This window comes from Magnolia sinica, chromosome 7, assembly GCF_029962835.1.
Source record: "Magnolia sinica isolate HGM2019 chromosome 7, MsV1, whole genome shotgun sequence".
NCBI lineage: Eukaryota > Viridiplantae > Streptophyta > Magnoliopsida > Magnoliales > Magnoliaceae > Magnolia > Magnolia sinica.
Window position 1 is genome coordinate 42,007,852 of NC_080579.1, and position 21,564 is coordinate 42,029,415.

The 21,564-nt window shown below is 43.3% G+C and overlaps 1 protein-coding gene and 1 non-coding gene across 5 annotated transcripts in view; both read right to left on the reverse strand.

Moving 5' to 3' along the window:
• Positions 1-21,564, reverse strand: part of LOC131251304 (uncharacterized) — a 139,495-nt gene that overhangs the window by 22,613 nt on the left and 95,318 nt on the right. For 3 of the 4 annotated variants that reach the window (XM_058251947.1, XM_058251949.1, XM_058251946.1), the window contains exon 6: positions 13,940-14,173. The exons of the other annotated variant lie outside the window; for it this stretch is intronic. In XM_058251947.1, the coding sequence (XP_058107930.1) occupies positions 13,940-14,173 (234 nt within the window). The remainder of the gene's footprint in view (positions 1-13,939; positions 14,174-21,564) is intronic. 4 annotated transcript variants of the gene reach the window in all.
• Positions 17,171-17,275, reverse strand: LOC131252337 (small nucleolar RNA R71). The gene has a single exon (XR_009174363.1). It is a non-coding gene; the product is annotated as a small nucleolar RNA R71 (small nucleolar RNA).

Here is a 21,564-nt window from a genome sequence, read left to right on the forward strand (position 1 = left end):
ATAACAATGACTCATACAAGGTGTGCATGGAGTGGCACCTGTCTCTCTGGACGAATAGCAGGATGACACTTGTCTCTGCCTCGGTAGTCTGGTTTGCCTGCGAATCATCTTGATTGCCACGTGGTTAGAAGCGTGCGTTGAGGCGACTCTTCGGATTACAGCATTTAATGTTGAAGCCGAGAGGCTATAAATAGGGAAGGGGGCACCTTAGACTTTCTTATTTGCCTCATTTGTCTCTTTGCTGTCTTCCTGTTGCTGAACTTAGGTGATTTCCAGTAAGTCGGAATCCCTTCTCTGTTTCCCTTCTCCGGCCAGTATCTTCTTCTCCAGTCCTCTCTCATTCTCGTTCTCCTTTTCATATTCTTTTCTTTTTAGGATGTTGGAGGGTTCCGATAGGGTATCTATGTCTGGGGTATTTTACGGGGAGTCCATTCCAAAAAGCGTGGACTCCCAGTTGACCACACCCTCAGGTGTATCGTCTCCAATGACAAGAAGCCAAGAGGAGATAGTAACGTCTCTGGACGTTAGCCCCTTTGGGTTGAGGTTACAGGATGCGGACCTAGTCCGGATCTGGTCGGAGTATCACATTCATGAGTTTGTGGTGCTCCAAGCTCCAGAACTTGGGGAAGTTCCAGACCAACCTCATGATGGCAAGGTGGCCATATATGTCGTGGCCTTGCAATGTGGTTTGCAGCTACCTCTCCACCCCCTCGTACGGGAGGTCGCCCATCAGCTTAGCTAGCCGTCTGGAGAGCCATCTTTGGCACCTTCATCTTGTAGCACAAGCTCGGCCATGCCGAGCTGACAATAGACGAGCTCTTGTACTTGTATAGAGCGAAGGCTAGCCCTGGCTCTCGGGGCTGGTATTATCTTTCTACTTGGGCGAACGAGGGTCAAGGCCTCATCACCGATAACCCGTCCTACAAGAAGGGCTGGAAGGACATGGTTTTTTACGTTGGGGGAATGGGAAGCCCCAGAGGCCGAGGTGGGCAGACTACGCTTTCGGGTCCCCACCGCATTTGCTTTCCCAGGTTGGATATTGCCGAGTTGTAGTTGTATATGTATAGCCCACTTTTTTTTTAGCTCTGCTTGTTGATCTTAGTTGTCTCTTTGCAACTCTTCCTCGGCAACAGCCCGATCTCTCTCTGCTACAACCTCAACAAGTCAATCGCACGAAGAGGTAGAGTGCTACTGAGAGAAATTGGAGGAAGTTAACCACTCCTTAGACTTTGTACCTATCCGGCTTGTCCTTGGTCAAGCCAATAGGTATATTGTAGCTGGTCAGGTTTTTTTTTTTTTTTTTTAATAAGACTTGTGTTCGGATGTCAATCTTGTGTCTGACTTTGGTATCTTCTTTTGTAGAAATGGTTGATTGCCCCCGCCCCGCGAAGAACAACATTCCCTCAGCAGGCGGTTTGGAGAAGCTAAGGAGGGCCGTCAAGAAGACTCTTGCCCCGTTCGTCGAGGAGAGCCTTCTAGGGCTGTGGAGGACAAGTCCGAGCCCATCCCAGAGGGGCTCGTTACCAAGCAACTGTCTTCAGCGGCGGCAAGGGGGGAGGTTCAGGAGGTCCCTCCTCATGAACCAGCGAGGGAAGCTCCTTCTGAATTGGCGGCAAGGGAGGTCGTTGACTTGGTATCTCCCCCTGCTCGAGACGAGGCTCACCGAGCTAAGGAGGTCGTAGTTGCTCGTGACCAGCAGTCGGAAGTAGGTGGTGCCTCAGGGCATCAAGCTCCCGAGGCCACTACCAGTCGGTCGGGGTCTCTCCTCGTCAGTGAGCATATGGGCCTCCTGGCTCAATGGGGGACTTAACATGTGCCTGAGGAGGACGTCTCGGCGTTGCTAGCACTCCACCCAATGACCCTCCTAGGAGAGCTGGCGGCCTCCTTTCTTGAAGTAGGTTTCCATCCTTTTTCTGATTAGTCGTTCTTCTTGCCTTTTGCCCTCCCTTTTTTCCTTATTTTTGTTTTTGTTCCTTATTTCAGACAGCTCTTGCACACCTAGCTACCCACTGAGCATTCCGGGAGGTGGGAAGCAGCCTTGACGATACGAGGGCAGACCTCCAGGCCAAGGTTGTCAAGCTCGAGGCCTCCATAGCAGCTAAGGATGCAGTCGTTGCTCAGGCTGAGTCTCTCCAAGAGGCTCTGCGAATTATTGGGGAGGAGCAGGCAGCTCTTGGGCTCTAGCTGGATGAAGCTCGGCGGGAGAGGGTCGCACTGTGGGCCGAATCAAAGGGGCTAAAGCCGTGCCTATCCATCCCCGTTCTCCGAGGCCATGCGAGTAGAGGTGGAAGCCGAGTTCGCGAGGGTGGAGGCCAAACTAGAGGACATGGTGACCAGGCTGTCAGAGGCAGAGGCTTATATCCCAGCAACATAGGCGGCTTCAGTGGAGGCGTATAAGGCCTCTGGGGAGCGAGCTGATGAGCTAGAGGAATACTTTAGCTTCAGCTATGAGCAATGCTAGGAGGATGTCAAGGAAAGGTTCCTCGAGCTCGAGCTTGGTCATTTAGCCAATGAGGCCCCTGAGGACCCAGCCCCTATCGAAGACCAGGCCCCTGCTGAAGTCGAGGCCGAGCAGCCCCCAAAGAGTAGCCCTGAGCCTCACCCCTCCCCTCTGATACTTCTAAAAGAAATTGTTTCTTGCTGTAATAACATTTTTCTTATCAATGAAAAGATATGTTTTGTAATGATAGGTCTGGAATGTCTTGTGATCTTTTTAATTTGGTAGAATCAGTAGGTTGAGGGAAGTAGATCTTAGTAGGCCGAGCAATGAAAGATCGATAGGTTGATCATGTAATGGTAGATTGTCCACGGTAGAATTGATAGACCTCCTGTGGTCATTCATATAGCTCAGATAGTCGAGATAATAATATCTTAAAAGAAATTATCTTCCCGACCTAGACAAGTCCTTTTATTGCTCTTAATTGGTCCAACTCCTGTCGAGTAGATCAATTACTGTAAGACTTCTTGAATCCTCAAAAATAGTAGATCTTCATATGCTTAGCATTCCATGGGTGAGGCAATGGGTGACCGTCCATGTCCTCAAGTCGATATGCACCCGACCGCGTCATGCCCGTTACCTTGTAGGGTCCTTCCCAGCTTGGCCCCAATGTCCCCGAGTTGGGCTCATTAGTGTTCTGGAACGTTTCGCGAAAGACTAGGTCCCCTACTCGAAATCTACGCACCTTGACCCGGGAGTTGTAATACTGGGCAACTCGTTGTTGATAGGCAGCGATCTTTAACTGTGCTCGTCCCCTTTCTTCCTCGAGGATATCCAGATGCAGAGCCATCTGCTCGGCATTTTAACTTTCATTGAATGATTCGATGCGTGTGGTTAGAAGCCCCACTTCGACGGGTACCATAGCTTCTGCGCCGAAGGCCAAGGAAAAAGGAGTCTCTCCAGTTGATGTCCGAGCAGTTGTTCGGTATGCCTAAAGACACGTGGTAGCTCCTCGGTCCAGGCCCCATTTGGACTTCTCGAGCTTGGTTTTGAGGTGTTTTTTTATGATCTTGTTAACTACCTCTACTTGTCCATCGGCTTGGGGATGCCTAGGTGATGAGTAGGCGTTGTGAATGTCAAGCCTTTCACAAAGTCCTCGGAAACGCGCGTTATCAAACTACTTACCATTGTCAGTGACAATAGTGCGCCGAATGCCGTACCTGCAAATAATGTTCTTCCAAACGAAGTCGGTGATCTTCTACTTGGTGATTTTGGCCAGTGGCTCAGCATTAGCCCACTTGGTGAAATAGTCGACAGCTACGACAGCGAACTTGGATTAACCTCTACCCATCTGTAGCAGTCCTATGATGTCAATCTCCCACTGTGAGAATGGCCAGGGGCCAATCATCAAGGTTGGCTGTACGGAAGGTTGTCGAGGTATCGCGGCGAATCGTTGGCATTTATCACATTTCCTTGCATAGTGCTTGGCATCCTCATGGATGGTCGGCCAGTAGTACCCATGTCGAATCATCTTGTGGGTCAGTGCTCGTCCTCCTGAGTGGTTGCCACAGACGCCTTCGTGGATCTCCCTGAGGACATATTTGGCTTTGTCGGGTTGGAGGCACCTAAGATATGGTAGGGAAAATCCCCTCTTATATAGGACGTTACCTATCAGTGTACTGAGCTGCCCTACTACGTATTCTTCGTGCCTTGAGCTTCTCGTCGGGCAGTTCATTCTTCTGGAGGCAGCCTATGATCGGGTCCATCTAGCTCGGTGTCGAGATGATAGGAAACGCTTCCTCTGGCTTAGATCTGCCAATGCTGGGCTCTGGTAAGAACTCGATCAGGACTGTTTTAGCGATGTTGTCGTCGACTACTGCGGCTAATTTTGCCAGAGCATCTACTGGAATTTTCTGCTCGGGGGACCAAGGTGACTTCACACTTACTAAACTTGCTGATAAGCTCCTTCACCTTCTAGAGGTAGACGACCATTTTCTCCCCCTTGGCCTGGTACTTGTTAGCAACTTGGTTGACGATTAGCTAGAAATCGATGTGGATCTTCAGGGCTTGGGCTCCCATAGCTTTTGCCAGCCTGAGCCTGGCGGGGAGTGCCTCGTACTCCGCCTCGTTGTTAGATGTCGAGAACCCAAATATCAAAGCGTAATATATGCAGGTCTGGTCAGGTGCCACAAGGATTATCCCTGCCGCAATGCCCTTTGAATTAGAAGACCAATCTACATGAAGGGTCCACCCTTGTGGGTTGATTACTTCCTCGTTTCTGGCTTCTTTCGAGAATTCGGCACGAGTGAAATCATCGATGAAGTCGGCCACTGCCTGGCCCTTTATAGCAGTTCGGGATCAGTATTCAATATCAAATTCGCTGAGCTCGATCACCTACTTCGTCAATCTTCCTGATACCTCAGGTTTTTGGAGCACTTAACAGAGAGCTTGATTGGTCGAGACCACAATGGTGTGGGCGTGGAAGGAGGGGCAAAGACGTCGTGATGACACGATCAAGGCCAGTGTGAGCTTCTCGATGTCAATATATCTAGTCTTAGCTTGGACCAGTGCCTTGCTGACATGATACACAGGAAGTAGCTTGCCTCCGACCTCTCGTATCAGGGTTGAGCTAACCGTTGCAGCTGAGATGACCAAGTAGAGCAACAGCAGTTCTCCCTACCTGGGCTTTGAAAGTAGTGGGGGCGACCCAAGGTACTCTTTGAGTTGTTAACAAGTTTGTTCGTAGTTGTCGATCCACGTCAGCTTCGCCTTGCCCTTCAATTGTTAAAAGAACGGAAGGCACTTGTCCGTAGCTCTGGAAACGAACCTATTAAGGGTTGTGACTCTGCCCATGAGGCACTAAATTTCCTTTGTAATTTTAAGAGAGCTCATGTTCAATAGTGCCTGGATCTTGTCAGGATTTGCTTCGATTACTCTCTGATTGATCAAAAATCCGAGGAACTTTCATGAGATGACCTCGAAGGCACACTTGTTCGGGTTTAGCTTCATTTGGTACTTCCTCAGGATGGCAAACATTTCTTTGAGGTCGACCATGTGGTATGCCGCCATGATGCTCTTGACCAACATGTTGTTGACATAGACTTCCATAGAGTGCCCGATCTGTTTAGTGAACATCTTGTTGACGAGACATTGATATGTTGCTTCGGCGTTTTTTAGACCGAAGGACATGACCTTGTAGTAGTAGAGTCCTTTGTTGGTGACGAAAGTCGTTTTCTGCTTGTTGTGTGTGTGCATGGCAATCTGGTTGTAACCTAAGTAGGTGTCCATGAAGCCAAGGAGCTTATGCCCCGCCGTTCTGTCAACCAGCTTGTTGATCCTTGGAAGAAGGAAACTGGCTTTAAGGGCACGCCTTATTCAAGTCCGTGTAGTTGACACATACTCGCCATTTTCCATTCGATTTCTTCACCAGCATGGCATTTGTTATCCATTCGGGGTAGTAGATTTCCTTAATGAATCTGTCCTCGAGGAGCTTGTCGACCTCCACTCCAGTTATGGCTTACCATTCGGGTTCGATTGCTCGTCGTTTCTGCCTCACTAGTCGATGGTCGGGATCAGTGTTCAATCTATGAACCATTACCTCTAGTTTGATGCCCAGCATGTCCTGGTGGGACCATGTGAAGACGTCGGCATGTCGCTTCAAGAGGCTAATGATCTCTTCCCACTAATCCGGGGTTAACAACGAACCGACCTGGATCATGTGGGTCGGGTCAATCTCGCAGAGTGGGACGACGATCGGGTCTTCCACAAGGGATCCTCTTTCGACTAATTCTTCTGAGGGGTTCGAAGAAGTGATGGCCATCATCTGTTGTTGAGCTTTTGCCCCAAGTGCCATTGAGTAGCAATGTCAAGCCTCGTGCTGATCACCTCAGACTTGGCTGACTCCATGCTCGATCGGGAATTTCATCGCAAGGTGATAAGTAGACATTGTTGCTCGGATGACATTGGGGGATGTCGCCCCAAAATGATATTATAGATAGAGGAACAGTACACTAAGAGGAAGTCGATCATCACGGTAGTCTAGTTGAGACCTTCTCCCGCTGTTACGGGCAACAATATGCTTCCTTTGAAAGTGACCGTCTCCCCTGCAAACCCAAGCAAGGAGTGCAGACAGGGCATAATTTGGACCTTCCAATCCCCATCCTGTCAAAAGCAACAGCGAAGAGGATGTCGGCCGAGCTGCCGATGTCCACCAATATGTGGTGCACTTTGTGGTTGGCCACGGTCATGGTCACCCCCAAGGCGTCATCATGTGGGTGGTGGATTCTTTGAGCATCCTCTTCAGTGAAGGTCAAGCTACAGGGACTCAGTTTTTGTTCCTTCACAGCTTTATCGATAAGATATATGGTGCTCCGTGCTGCCGCCGCAGCCGATGCTTCAGGCGTGAATGTTGGGGGCTCTGTTTGAGTCTCTACACCCCGTGGGTCCTCCAAAGATTGTGTGTATCTCACTTGTCGCTTCGTTGTTGTTCCTGTCGCCTTGTTGCTTGTCCCTCTTGTCTAGTCGCTCGTCCCTTCTCCTGTGGACGTACCGCAGATGTCCACCCCGAATAAGGGACTCGATCTCTTCCTTGAGATTGAAGCAGTCGACAATAGTGTGGCTGTGGTCGCGGTGGAAGTGGCAGTACTTCCGTTTATCTCTCTTGTCTGCATCGGCCTTCATCCTGCTCGGCCACTTTAGGATCTTTTTGTCATGAATCTCCATGAGGACTTGCTCAGGAGTCGTGTTCAATGGGGTACAAGAGCAAAATCGGCTCTCCAGTCGTTGGTTCGGGTGTTGACCTCTACTTAGGTCGTCGTCCTTTCTCTTCTTGCTACTGACAGTAGGTGGCTCCTTCTCCTCCTTGCGTCTTGTCCTTAGCCGAGCTTCCTACACTTTAAGTAGCTTTCCGCGAGATAAAGAGCTCGTTCGCATTAGAGTACTTCTAAGCTCAGTTAAGGAGATCGGCCAAGGTGGTGGGGGGATTCTTGCCGATTAAGAAGAGGAACCTCCGTTCCCTTAGACCGGATATCATGGCGGCTAGGGCTATAGGTTCTGAATAGCCATCCACCTGTATTGCCACTGCGTTGAAGCGGATGATGTAATCCTTCAACAACTTGTCTTCCCTTTGAGCAATAGTGAGGAGGTGGGTCGCTGGCTTCCTTCTATCCTTCCCTCCGATAAACTACGTGATAAAGGTCTTGCTAAGCTGGGTGAAGGAGCTAATGGACCTCGGCTTCAGCTGCTTGCACCACTTTCGTGCCGCCCCTAATAAGGTTAGGGAGAATGCTTGGCACATTACTTAACTAGAAGCACTGTGTAACTCCATCCATGCCCTGAAGGATTTCAGATGCTCAGCTGAATCTCCAGCTCCAGAGTAGGGAGTAATATGTTGCATCCAGAATCTCAACGGAAGTTGAGATCCCATGATGTCGTCGGTAAACAGTGGTTCTGTTTCCTCCAACATGGCCTCAACCGAGGTCGGGACCCGAGTGTGGTATGCTTGCTGGATGTTGCTGTGTTGATCTCAGATTTCTCTGAGCTCGGCCTCCCAATGGACCTAACTCTCTATGATGACCTCAAGGACTTTCCCACGCCTTCTTTTCTCTAAGGTGTGGCGTAGGTTGGAATCTACGAGCACAGTGGTTCCCACGGTGTATGCGGGAAACTGGTTATGCTATCCGAGTCACTGTTTTATAACATGAGAGTCATGAGGCACCTGAGGAGGTCGGGATAGTTCGGTTGATGCTTATGCTTCCGCACCGCAATCAAGAGGTGGTTGTTGTCTTTCCATTATCTGCATAATCTGGTCAACATTACCAACAGTGTTCGAAGTATTGGTATCGCTACAAGTTTCGCTGGCCAGAGATACGGAAACAATATCAATATTGTCGATAATATCATTGATAACCGGAAATGCGGGGAAACATGGGGAAAACGGTCGAATTTTCAGCAAAACGTCAGGAGTTATTAAAATGTACATATTTGCATATTTAGAAATATATAAAAAAAAATTTTAAAAAAAAAAATTGCAAAAAGAATGCATACATAACAAGTTTTCATTTAATGGGGCCTTAAAAGCATGTGTTGTTGTAAGAAATCAGTCCAACCATCCCATCCAGCCTATTTAACCATCCGACCTTCCATCCAAACATCAATTGATATTGCAAAATATCAACAACACATGATATTTCACAAAGAAATCATCAACAATTGGAAAGGAAACAAATGATTGTGGTCTCGATATCACGCATGTTGTGATATCGATAATATCGAGATGTTATTAATAATATCAATGAGAAATTGAACACTACATACAACCATGTGCCTATGAAAAAAAAATGAAATATTTTTTTTTTTTAATAAACAAATTTCTAATGATATCGATACATTGGCGATATTATTGAAAAAACGTCGATACACTTGTGATACAAGCATTACCTATAATTTACATAGTTGAAAATATTGGTGATGCATTAACGATATTGATGCGTTGGCAATACAAGCGACACCTAGAATTTACATGAAAATATTAACAATTACATTAGCGATATTGATACATTGGCAATACTTGGCGATACATTACTAGTACCTGAAATTTCTGATACTACCAGCGTTATCGGTATCGCTGAGCTGGAGATATTTCGATAATATCGAAGATAATTCGAACACTGATTACCAGTCAAGGCTTCGACCTGATTCTCCAAGGAGACGGGTCGACCTCCCCTATTCCGAGGCTGTTAAGCGGCCGTTGCCGGAGGGGGGTTCAGTGTAACGTTTTGAAGGTGGATTATGGGGGCTTTCAAGTTTCTCCTCTGGTGCAGGGGTTGTTGCAGCAATGGCGGTCAATGCCTTCTTCCTCCCTTTAGCCATTGTAGAATAAACGGAGATACGATAAGTAAACTTGAAATGGCTTCACTATCATTCCCACAAACAACGCTAAACTATTGATACTGAGATTTGGTTAACCCTGCTAGCCCATTGAGTACCTGTAAAACCGAGTGACAACGGGGGCCCTGGTTTTAGCTGGGAACCCTCCGATGCCTAAGTTAGAATAAGCACACAATGGGTCTAGTCGGATTAGGGTTTTTGTGCCTACCTGTTTTCGTAGGTTGAGTTCTTATTTATAGTCTTTTCGTATCTCTTACGTATATGGTAATTCCTCTAGGTCTGGATCCTTGGTGAAAGTCGATCAAGGTCGTCTTTCAAAGTTGGCATTCACAATTGCCCTTTGGTCGAGATAGTGAGATGTCACTAGGTGGTTGAGGTCTCCACTCGTGGTTGGCGCTCAGATGGGTCGCGGGGGTCATGCTTGGCATTCGAGGCTGAGTTGGCTCATGACTTATCATCCGAGCTGTTGGCCTTGCATTACTTCCATCTAATTCCAGTTATTCCGTCAGTCCAATTTTACCCACAACAAATATCCTTGATAATATCCCGATATTATCGTTATCACAACATGCGGGACATTAAGACCACAATGTTTCATTTCCTTTCCAATTTTTTATGATTTCTTGGTGAAATATGTGTTATCGATATTCTGCAATTTCGATGGATGTTTGGATGGAAAGATGGATTTGATGGCTGGATGGTTAAATAGGCCGGATGGATGATTGGACTAATTTCTTATGATGGCACATACTTTTAAGGCCCCATTAAATGGAAACTTGTCATGTACGCATTCTTTTTGCATTTTTATTATTTCTAAATATGCAAATATGCATATTTTTGCATCTCCTGAAGCTTCCACCATTTTTCCCATGTTTCTCCGCATTTCCAGTTATCAGCAATAGTATCAGCGATATCGATATTATTTCTGTATCCTTGGACAGAGAAACTTGCAGCGATACTGATACATCGAACACTGGATGGAAATTTGTCCAATCAACCATCAACATCAAATCCTTATTACTGCAAACAGATATCAGTAAATCTAGAGAAAAAAAAAAAACTGCCCAAAAAAGTGTATTGAACACAAACTTCCAACAAAAGACAGCCACTGCAAATCAACAGAAGTGGAAGAAAAAAATTTACAACCTTAATCAAAGAAGATTGTTTCAGCAGTCTTCTATCAGACAAGGTGTCCCGTATCCGTATCAGTTGGCGTAACGGTGCCCTCCGAAACCAATACGGATACGGGGGAGTAACGGCCCGTAACGGCGCAAATTTTATTTTTTGCCAAAAAAATATGAAAAAATATAGATTAAATCTGGAATATTCTAAGCATTCCAAATATGCATTCATTTATAAATTGGAACATGTTTATAGTAGTGGAACGGTCCACTCCTTGGTGAGAAGTTGTATCGGACTGTCTGATGAATTTATGAACCAGATAACTTGAATTTGACTACAAAATTCATATATTTAATTTTCTAAATATCTAATTTATATACTTAACAATTTGATATCATTTCTCCCAATAGTTCTTTTAAAAAATGAAATTAAATTCAGGTAGATCGCGTTGCCAATTTGGGGCTGACTTGGAGGACCAATCCATCCCCTAAATCAGCCTCAAATTCATGCAATTTATTGGCATTATCCCACTTGTGAATTGGTGGACATTTATTGGATAGTGAATCATGGAAAAAAAAAAAACTAAAAGGCCCTATTTTAAAAAATAAGCGTCCACAAATTAACAATTAAAACTATTCAAATAATTTGATTTTGGCATTTTGAGTTAGCAATTACAGTCCATAATTTAATTAGTAAATTTTAAGTTAATACATGTCTCGTGTACAATTTTTTAACGGCCCGAATTAGGTAGGACTCAGATTGTGAAGTGTAGCACACAAGTGTGAAAGTTTTTTGGACCCCACTCGTGATGAATGTGTTATATCCACATCATCCATCCATTTTGCCAAATAATTTTAGGGCATGAGCCCAAAAATGAGGCAAATCCAAAGCTCAGGTGGACCGCACCATAAGAAACAATAATAATTAAACGACTATCATTAAAAATTTATCAGGGCTACGAAAGTTTTAGATCAAGCTGACATGTGTGTTTTCCCTTCATCCACGTTAGTGTGACCCTATTAACAGGTTAGATGGAAAATAAACATTACAGTGGACCCTAAGAAATTTTTAATGGTGAGCATTCTATAACCACTGTTTCATATGTTGTGGTCCACTTGAGATTTGGATCTTACTAATTTTTTGAATCATAATCTAAAATGATGTGGCAAAATGGATGGATGGCACGGATAAAATACATACAGCATGGTGGGGCCCATGTGGCACGTATACAATTTTATTAAATTGTGCAACGTGCTACGTAACGCGTACCAGTCCATTCATTTGACGCAAGCAAGTCCTGTGGGTTTGATCATGAGGTATATGTTATATCTAATCCGTCCATTCATTTGACAAGCTCATCTTAAGGCTTGACACGAAAAATAATACAGATCTAATTATCAAGTGGACCACACTGCAAAAAGCAGTGGGGGATTGAACGTCTACCATTGAAACCCTTTTTGGGATCACATAACTTTTGGATCAACATGAAATTTGTTTTTCCTCTTCATTCAGGTCCTTTTGACCTTTTGAACAGATTGGATGGAAAATAAACGTTACGATGGGCCAACGAATTTTTTAACGGTGAAAATCATCATCTCACTGCTATTTTTAGTGTGGTCCAGACGATCTTTGGATACGATTCATTTTTTGGCTAATGCTCTAAAATGATATTTAAAAATAGATGAACAATGTAGATATAATAAATACATCACTGTGGAGCCCATGTAACTTTGATCTCCTTTGAACCGTTCGTACAACTCGGAGCTTGAGGACTGTCAGTGCTCGTCTTAGCGTGACACGTACCTATTACAGCAACTAACCACACCTGCGGAAAAAAAAAAGGAGAGAGGGAAACCGAAAAGAAAGAAGAGAGAGAGAGAGAGAGAGAGAGAGAGAGAGAGAAGAAGAAGAAGAAGAAGAAGAAGAAGAAAAAAAAGAGCCGCAGCAGGGCCGCAGCTGTCCGAGAAGAGGAAGAAGATGAAGAAGAAAGAGAAGAAGAAGAAGAAGAAGAAAAGAAACGAAAAAGGTTAGTTTTATTCTCTCTTCTTTTTTTTTCCAAGGCCCGTAACGGCCGTTATGCCCCGTAACGGTTGTTACGGTCACGGAATTCCATAACGGCCGTTTCGACCCCATATCGCGTAACGGTGTCAGCCGTTACCGTTACGTATCGGCCGATACGGCCGTATCGTAACGGATACGGGACACCTTACTATCAGATCTCCCAAAAAACAGCCATAAGTTCAATTCTGCTAAAAAACTTCAAAGTCGCAAACCTCAAGAAAAACTTCAACCGCAAGTCATAAATCTCGAAAACTTCACTGCGAATCTTTAACCTAAAAAATCTCTAGCAACATGTATTAGATCTCGAAAGAAAACTTCAGCCACATGTCACCCCCTCTCAAATCAAATCAGCTCAGTGAGTAAAAACACCCACAACTCTAAAACCAAGATGAAATATATGAATAAAAGAAGAAAAGAGAAGAAAAGAGGATGAAAGATCAAGCGAGGAAGAAACAGGGAGGAAAAGAAAAGAAAAACGTCTAGGAACTATCTAGGTGCTCTGATACCATGTAGAGTAGAAGAGCTTCTGGAAGAAGAGAAGACCCCACAGCATAAAATAATAAGGCTTGAACGTCCAACCCTATTCTATTTATAAGACTATCATAACCAAATTACATAAAATACCCTCAAAGGGTAAAATTGAAAATGGAAAAAAACTAAAATATAACATAGAAATAACAGGCCAAAAACCCCACAGCACCAACCAGGGGCCCACAGCCAGGCCCATATATACTACATATTGAACAGCAGAGTTCTAGATTCGAGGAATTTTGTGTTGTCATCCAAACGAAAAAACTGTGATTCCCAAACTATGACTTCCTGGAATTAAAGTAATAGAACCAGGATTTCAACCAATCCCAAGATCTCAGGATTCTGTATCCAGAGAATGCCATTAAGTGCAAGTTAGGACTCCAATTTGAGCAAGCCAAAAAAAGAAGCTTAATTTCTAATGATGTTGCGAGCAAGCTAGATCCCAATTGAGAGCCATGCTTGAGAGGATGCAAAAAGCTTCCACTCTAGAGACAAAAAAAGCATCAAGAGTACAGACTTCCCTGTTTGGAATCAGATTTCTGCTTCAATTCTCCTCTTATGAAAAATTGAACATGTAAGTCGGACATCTGAAATTTTGTTTGTAACCGATTTTCCTTTATTTTATAATTATCCTATCAGGTATATTTCTCCTCTATGAATCCCAAAATAATGCTGTATTAAATCATATAGGATTCTGGGTGGCAATGAATTTGAGAAGTAGCTTTAGTCATGGTATAGGACCGATGGTCTGCAGGGTTTTTCATCAGACATCAGTATTAGGTGTTTGGTAGGGAAAAAAAATATTGCATGCATAAACCCAAATTTGGAATGTAATACAAAGAAACTTCAAAAGATTAATTGACAATGCAGAGTGAAAGAAGAAAAACTTAGGGAACTCACCATGATCATCCCCATCAACATAGCAGTAAAACCAACCATAGCAACTCTGTCATTGCTTTTAAACCAGGTCCAAACTCCTGCACAGGTTCCAGTAATAAGCCCACCCAAGACAGTGCCCATTAGTAGAACTGCACCTGAACAATCATAGGCAACAAGCGCTTCAATGCCAGTTGACTGGAATAACTCCCAGGCATCCCTTGCCGAATGATTAAAGCTTTTACCATAAACTGCTATCTGGAAGACAACCATAATCTAAAGTTTCAGATCATTGCTGTTGGAAATAGAAGTTTATGTAGAAGGAAAGAATATTTTCAGAGTGCCAAGAAAGCTTATTCTCTTAATGTTTCAGATAATGCTCACTATTTAGTAAAATATTATTCGCAGGGAGACAGTCATCCTAAATAGCGGAACGGTGAGGGCATGTTTGTTTTTGTTGAAACCATTTCGTGGATGTGGAAAACAATTTTGGAATCTGCAGAAAATGGAAATCTCTGTATTCCATAAGGAAATCTGTATTTGATTTGCAGCGCACTTTCCTATAGATTCATTTGGAAACCTGACAAAATCGAAGTCAACAATCAAATGGTCATTTTTCTTTTCGGTAGTTGGAAATCAATTTATCGACTTTTTTGGCAACATTAGCTTTCCTTTTCTTTTTCTTTTTTTTTTTTCTTTTTTTTTTTTCTTTTTTTTTTTTTTGCAAATCAGCATTGACATGGAAAATGGATTCCACACCTCTTTTTAGCAAACGGCATCGAAGTAGGATTCTGCAGATATCATTTTCATTTTGATGCTTCCAGGACGTTTCAACAACTGGACCTCTGATTCGTTTGGCTCATTAGAAGTGTGAACTTGTTATCAGTCTCCTTCCAGCAGAAACTGCATAACAGACAACAGTTTATCCATTTATATGACAAACCCAAATGCCCAAACATTTGAACTTGAAATGAATCAAATCACATCTGATATTGTCGTACTTCACTTCCTCTTGTATAACTAGCTTGAGCCACACTTAATTATTCACTCGATGATTTTAAACTAATGGAAAAATACATATATGCGGGCGTGCCTGTGATTCTGTGTTTTTCTATATACATATATAGGTCATGATGAAAATTTCAGCTAGAAATCATGAAACTAAAGCAAAAGTAAACACAACAAAACTGTATACAAAACATAAACTGCCACCTCGGCCTTGTCACTTTGGCCCTCAGGTACCGACCTCGCGGGACAACCTCGACCTCGGAGATCGGCCTCAACCATAGACCTCGACCTCGGAGGTCGGCCCCGGAGATCGGCCTCGGATACCGACCCAACCTCGGGTGCCAACCTCGACCTCGAATAACAACCTTGGTCTCAGGTACTAGCCTCAACCTCGGATATCAACCACCACCTCAAAATAAAAATATCGTTCCAATATATAAAGATAGGATTACTGTTGAGTGTGAAATATTGCATATTTCCCTCTATTTATACCTTGGTTTTACAAACATGATAGTGCTTAATCGATTTAATTGTGCATGCTTTTATGTGCGAGGTGATTTTGAGAGCTTAAAGGTGAAATTGATGCCAAAAGGAAGATTTATGCTCAAAAGATTACTTAATGAAGATTTGGAGATTTGGAAGTCATTAATAATAAATTCACATGCCAAAAATCCAAGAAAACCAAGTGAGAAATGAAAAGAATCAAAGATTTGAAGTGAAGAAAAAGAATTCTGAAATTATCCTGAAAACAAACATATTCCTGAAACTGTCCTGAAAAAGCATATTCTAAAACTCCGAGTATATTTTCGGAAACTGTGCAAAGTGTGTAAATTTGAGGTGGTTTAAAGTCCAAGCATATTTTGGGAAACTACGCAGAGTGTGTAAATTTGAGGCGGTTTCTAGATTTTTCCAACTTGGTGCGAAAGTTGAAGTTCTACAACTATAAATAGGACTCTCTAGGATGCTCCAAAGCATCTTCTAGGGTTTGGAAAGGTCTTAAGAAGCATACGCAAGGGTGGAGCAGTCGCCAAAGAGTTTTTCTTCTTCCCTAGTTTATTTTTCATGCTTTGTTTAAGAGATTTAGTTTCAATCACATCTATTGTTGGCTAAACTTCTTAGCTAGAGCTAAGAGGTGAAGCTTGTAGCGTGTTTAGATTATTATCTTGCTTTGATTCTTGTTCTTATTGAACCTCAAGGAATATTTTTAGATTTCTATGATTTATTGTGACTCAAATTACAATAGATGTTGTGATAGCTTTGGATATCTTCTTTCCTGTTTTGAGATTGTGAGATTGGTAAATCCTGTTGTTCACCATTGTCTCCTGGGCATGGTAAGGTAATCGAATCCCTTCCAATCTTCACAATTCTCCTCCATTAAGAATTAGGTCAATGAAAGTTCAAATTTGATTTAAATTACTTTATCTTCCAATTTGATAGGACTCCAATTCCAATTGTGTTCCTTGAATCAAGTAAGGTAGCATCTTGATAACTATTTGCTTTTTTTTTTTTTAGGTTATGATTTTTTCTGAAATTGTTTTTAGAAACAAACATTGTTTTCTATTTTATAAGATCTTAACATAGCAACTCCAATCCGGTAACCTCTTTCCAATTCTCTCATTCTTTTCTAGATTTCTTATTTGCTTTAGTTTTCTTTCTTCTAAGTTATAGTTGTTTGGTGCTTGAGGGTTGTGCTTGTTTCATGCCCAAGTGGGTTCATGAAAACACTCAACGTCTCTTGAGTGAAGGAGGATTAGTCGAAGGGTTGCTTATCCATCAAAGGATTAGACACCACTTGGGATCCTCTCAGTTAATTGAAGAAATGACTGCAAATCAACCTCAACCACCAGTTGAGGAAGTTCAAGATGAAAACGACGTGCATAATGCACCCCCGCCTCGTACTTAACGAGATTATTTACAACCGGCGGGGTTGAGTACACCTTCCTGCATGATATTTCAATTGAATGCAAGAACTATGGATATTAAACCAGGGGTAATTCAACTCCTCCCTAAGTTTCATGGACTAAAATCTGAAAATCCATACTTGCATATGAAAGAGTTCAATGAAATCATATCTACATTACACTTCCCAAACGTGTCTGAGGACACTGCTAGACTGAAATTGTTTCCTTCCTCTTTGAAAGAAAAGGCTAAGTCATGGTTACATTCCTTAAGACCAAGGTCCATTGGCACGTAGGATAAGATGACAAGGGAGTTCCTTAAAAAGCTTTTTCCCTATCATAAAACAAATACCTTAAGGAAAGCAATCATAAATTTTGCGCAAAAAGAGGATGAGACCTTCCAATGTTGGGAGCGATTTAAGGATCTCATAAATTTATGTCCACAACATGGCTACGAAACATGGCGTATAACAAGCTTTTTCTATGAGGGATTGACCTCACCCATGCGCCAATTTGTGGAGATGATGTGTAATGAGGAATTCATGAATAAGGAAGACGATGATGCGTGGGATTATTTTGATAAACTTGATGAAAACGCGCAATCATGGGATACCTCTTCAAGAATTACCACTTCTAAGCCTACTCAATCAAAGAAAAGGGGGAGGAATTTACGTTCTAAAAGATAAAGATGATATCAATGAAAGAGTGGCCAAACTCACAAGAAAAGTCAAGGCCATGGAACTTAAGAAGGTAGAACCTGAAAAGACTGCGGAAGTTGTTTGTGGTATTTGTGCTTGTAACATACATACAACTGAGAATTGCCCAACAATTCCTGCTTTTCAAGAGATATCGAATGAGCAATCAAATGCCGTAAATAACTACCAAAAACTTTTCAGCGGACCCACCTCAAATACATATAACTCAAGCTGGAGGAACCATCCAAACTTTAGTTGGAGGAACGGACAAACGGCTACTCCTCAAGGGATCCTTAACCAATTTCTGAATCAAGGGAAACCTCAAGAGAATCTGGTCTTAAAACATATACAAAACCAAGAGCTTTTTAATCAGAGTATGCTGCAAGCCTTTCAAGACCTTACAAAGGCCATACAAGGGCTTGAAACAAAAAATTTAATTAGGGAGAAAGGGATCCTTCCGGCTCAGCCTCTCCCCAACCCAAAACAGCAATATGAAATTAGCGACCCAAGCTCTTCAAAATAGATGGAGCAAGCTAAGCATATCACCACTCTTAGGAGTGGGAAGACAATTGACAAATCTATTTCGGTGAGGGCTGAAAAACCTAATGACCCGGAAATAGATGAAAATGATAGACCTAGCAATGCCCCACATGGGTTAGAACCGGAACCTCAAAAGTAAGCCGATTGCGTTATTCCCTCAATGGTTGATTGCACCAAAACCTCTCTCTAACTCTCAGAATATTCTAGAGTTGCTTAAGCAAGTGAAGGTCAACATCCCTCTACTAGATGTTGTTAAACAAATCCTTTCATATCCCCACGTCGCATCGATTCGTAAAAAAAAAAAAAAAAAAAAAAAAACAAATCCCTCCATATGCCAAATTTCTGAAAGATTTATGTACGACCAAAAAACAGCAAAACATACAAAAGAAAATCTTTTTGAAAGAAAAAGTGAGTGTCATCCTCAAGCAAGATGTGCCACAAAAATACAAAGATCCCGGTAGCCCAACCATCATTTGTGTAATTGGGAACCACCTGATTGAGCACACACTACTTGACTTAGGGGCGAGCGTAAATCTGATCCCTTACAAAGTTTACGAGCAATTAGTTCTAGGTGAATTAAAACCCACCCGGACCACATTACGACTTGCCGATCGCTAAGTTCGTGTACCGAGAGGGATGATTGAGGATGTGTTGGTCCAAGTTGATAAATTCTACTATCCAATAGATTTTATTGTCCTGGATACTCCACCCATAATATACGTGAGTACTTAAATATCCGTCATTCTTAGTCGCCCATTCCTTACAAAATCAAATGCTATCATTAATTGTAGGAATGGAATTATGAATTTATCTTTCAGAAATATGACATTGGAGCTCAACATCTTTTTCAATATGAACAAACAGTTAGAAGATGATGACGATACCCACGACATTAACATGATCGATTCTTTCGTGTAAGATAGAGCACTTTTGACTCTATAATCTGACACTCTAGAGACATGCTTAGCCCACTCCCCTGATTTAGATGATGACATGATTAGGGAGATAGATACCTTGCTTGATACTACGCCGGTACTTGAAGTTAACTGGTGGAGGCCACAATTTGAGAAATTGCCCCAAACCGATGTAGTACCTCTATCATCTATCCTCAAAGCACCGAAGCTTGACCTAAAACCTTTGCCCACTGATCTTAAATATGTTTACTTAGATCAAGATGAGACATACCTGTGAAACCCACCCTAGTTCCCATGTGTACATGTGTGTGTGTGAGTATGCATCTCGTTCATTTTGGTCCCGCGGTCCTACCGGTCAAATTCCGGTGACCCGCGACCCTCAAATTGTGTTTGCGGTCATCTTGGAGTCTAGTCACGTAGACCCGACTTGGATTGATCCCAAACCTATGCGATCTCGCTCATATCGTCATTGCTATTCCAACGACGCGTCTTGTGCGTTCATCCGACTTATAGATCAGAAGTTATGAGCATTTCATCATGTGGCCCACTTTTTGTACAAAAGCATATGGACCACTCCCATGGCACAAGTTCCCATGCACACCACCCACACTACAAATTCCATGGAACAAAACACCACCCATTCTAGACACCACCCAAACCTATAAGTCTACAACTTTGTTTATATCACCCTACTTGCCATGATGAGTTTTCCTACCCAAGGTAAGAGAGCTCATTACCCCTCTACAACTCTCCCTCCCCCTCTCTCCTCTTTCATTTCTCTCATTTCCCTCTCTTGCAAGGTGGGACGTCCACCATCTTCACCATTTTCCAGCAACTTCTCCCTCTTCTCTCTCCCAATCCCACCTTCGAATCTTCATCACCACCATTAGAGGCCTTCACTTGAAGAAGGAAGGGGTGATCTTAAGGTGGTTGCTCCTACAATTGCCGATCTCCTTTCTCTCTCTTATTTCTTTTGTTCTTCATGCTTGAGACATGTGGGACCCACCAATCCATGGTAGGGGTCCCATCTAACCCTTTGGATGAGGCCATTGGCCATCCTTCATGCATGTGTCACTCCATGATGGGGCCATTCTCCATAGACCCCATCATGATGCGTTTCATAATCTCAGCCCTTCTATGGTCATCTAGACATTTGTTTTATGGTGGGGATGGCATCCTCACCTCAGATTTTTATTATGAAGGTCCATGCATGCATGATCTATAAAATTAGTATTGTATGGTTGATTCTCTATTTGTGCATAGGGGATTTATAGTGGCGAAATCCCTCTTGAATGGCCAATCTCTCTTTCTTATTCTCCTTCTCCCAATTTTTCTCTCTAATGTTGCTGATCATGGTGGCCCACCTGATGTGCAAGGCACATCCAACCGTCCACACTTGATGAGACGCCCCTATGTCCCATTTGTTGGACATATGGAGACCTATCTTGCTGTCCACTTGTACATGCAAGGTCCAGATCGGTTGGGAGCATGTTCCGGATGTGTGTGGCCCATCTAGGTGGCCCCACCTTGATGTATATGAGGATTTTTCTTGCTGGACTTCTATTTATGGGCTGTCCTAGACAGCAATGTACCTTGCTGTCCATAAATTGCATAAGTTAAATAAAATACTTTTACTATCCCAAAAATTCTAAAATTTTGCAGAGAGGTGTCCCACCCATGGTAAGACCTGCCTGCAAAATTTTAGGCCCAATGGAACCCATTTGGGCATCCAAAAGGGTGGGCCAACATAGTGGATTGCCAGAAATTTATGCTGTGAAGTCCAGCAGCATAGTCCCATAAAAACAAAATTTTAAAAATAATTTCTCAGAAGGTGGGCCATCTTTCTGGGTCCCACCTTGTTGTAGGCTTGATGAGGGACCTTGGGTCCAAATTTCAGGAATTTTGGAGGCTTAGAACCCACCCATTTGGATGGCCCAAATTCATGACAGCTATATTTCCAGCAATATTTCACCCTGGACAGATTGTAATTCCGAAATTTATTAAAATACTTTTGAGTATCCAAAAATTATGAAAATTTACAGGGAGGACCCACTTACAAATTTTTGGGGCCAATGGACCCCTGTGCACACCGTGGCAAGGGCGGACTGGCCCACCACGTTGGGACGTCCAGGATGATCAGAATTTTTGGGTAAACTGTTTTCCATAAATAAATTAAAATATTTCTAGATGTCCAAAAATCCTGAAATTTTGTGGGGGCGTGGCCCACCCATGGAAGTATCACCCTGGAAAATTTCAGAGCCATCGGGCTCTTGTACTGCCCGTGGTGCGGCCTAGAGTGGCCCACCAGGCAGGGACGCCCAAGCTGAGGCATCCAGCCTGCTTTGTGGGCCCACCTAGATGTGTTGTATATCCCATCATCCATCCATGTGGGGTCCTTAGGGGACTCGATCATCTTCCCCTTCGGTGGTTTCCAATTAGGGCCCATTTGGATGAGATTTTGGGCTAAATACCCGGGCCTATATGGCTGCCTACACATGAGGCATCCCTGTCTTGGGCGGCTGCTGCTGGGCCTGCACTCCAATGGCACGGCCCACTTGATATATGAGTTGTATGTCCCCCCTCTCATCTAGTGG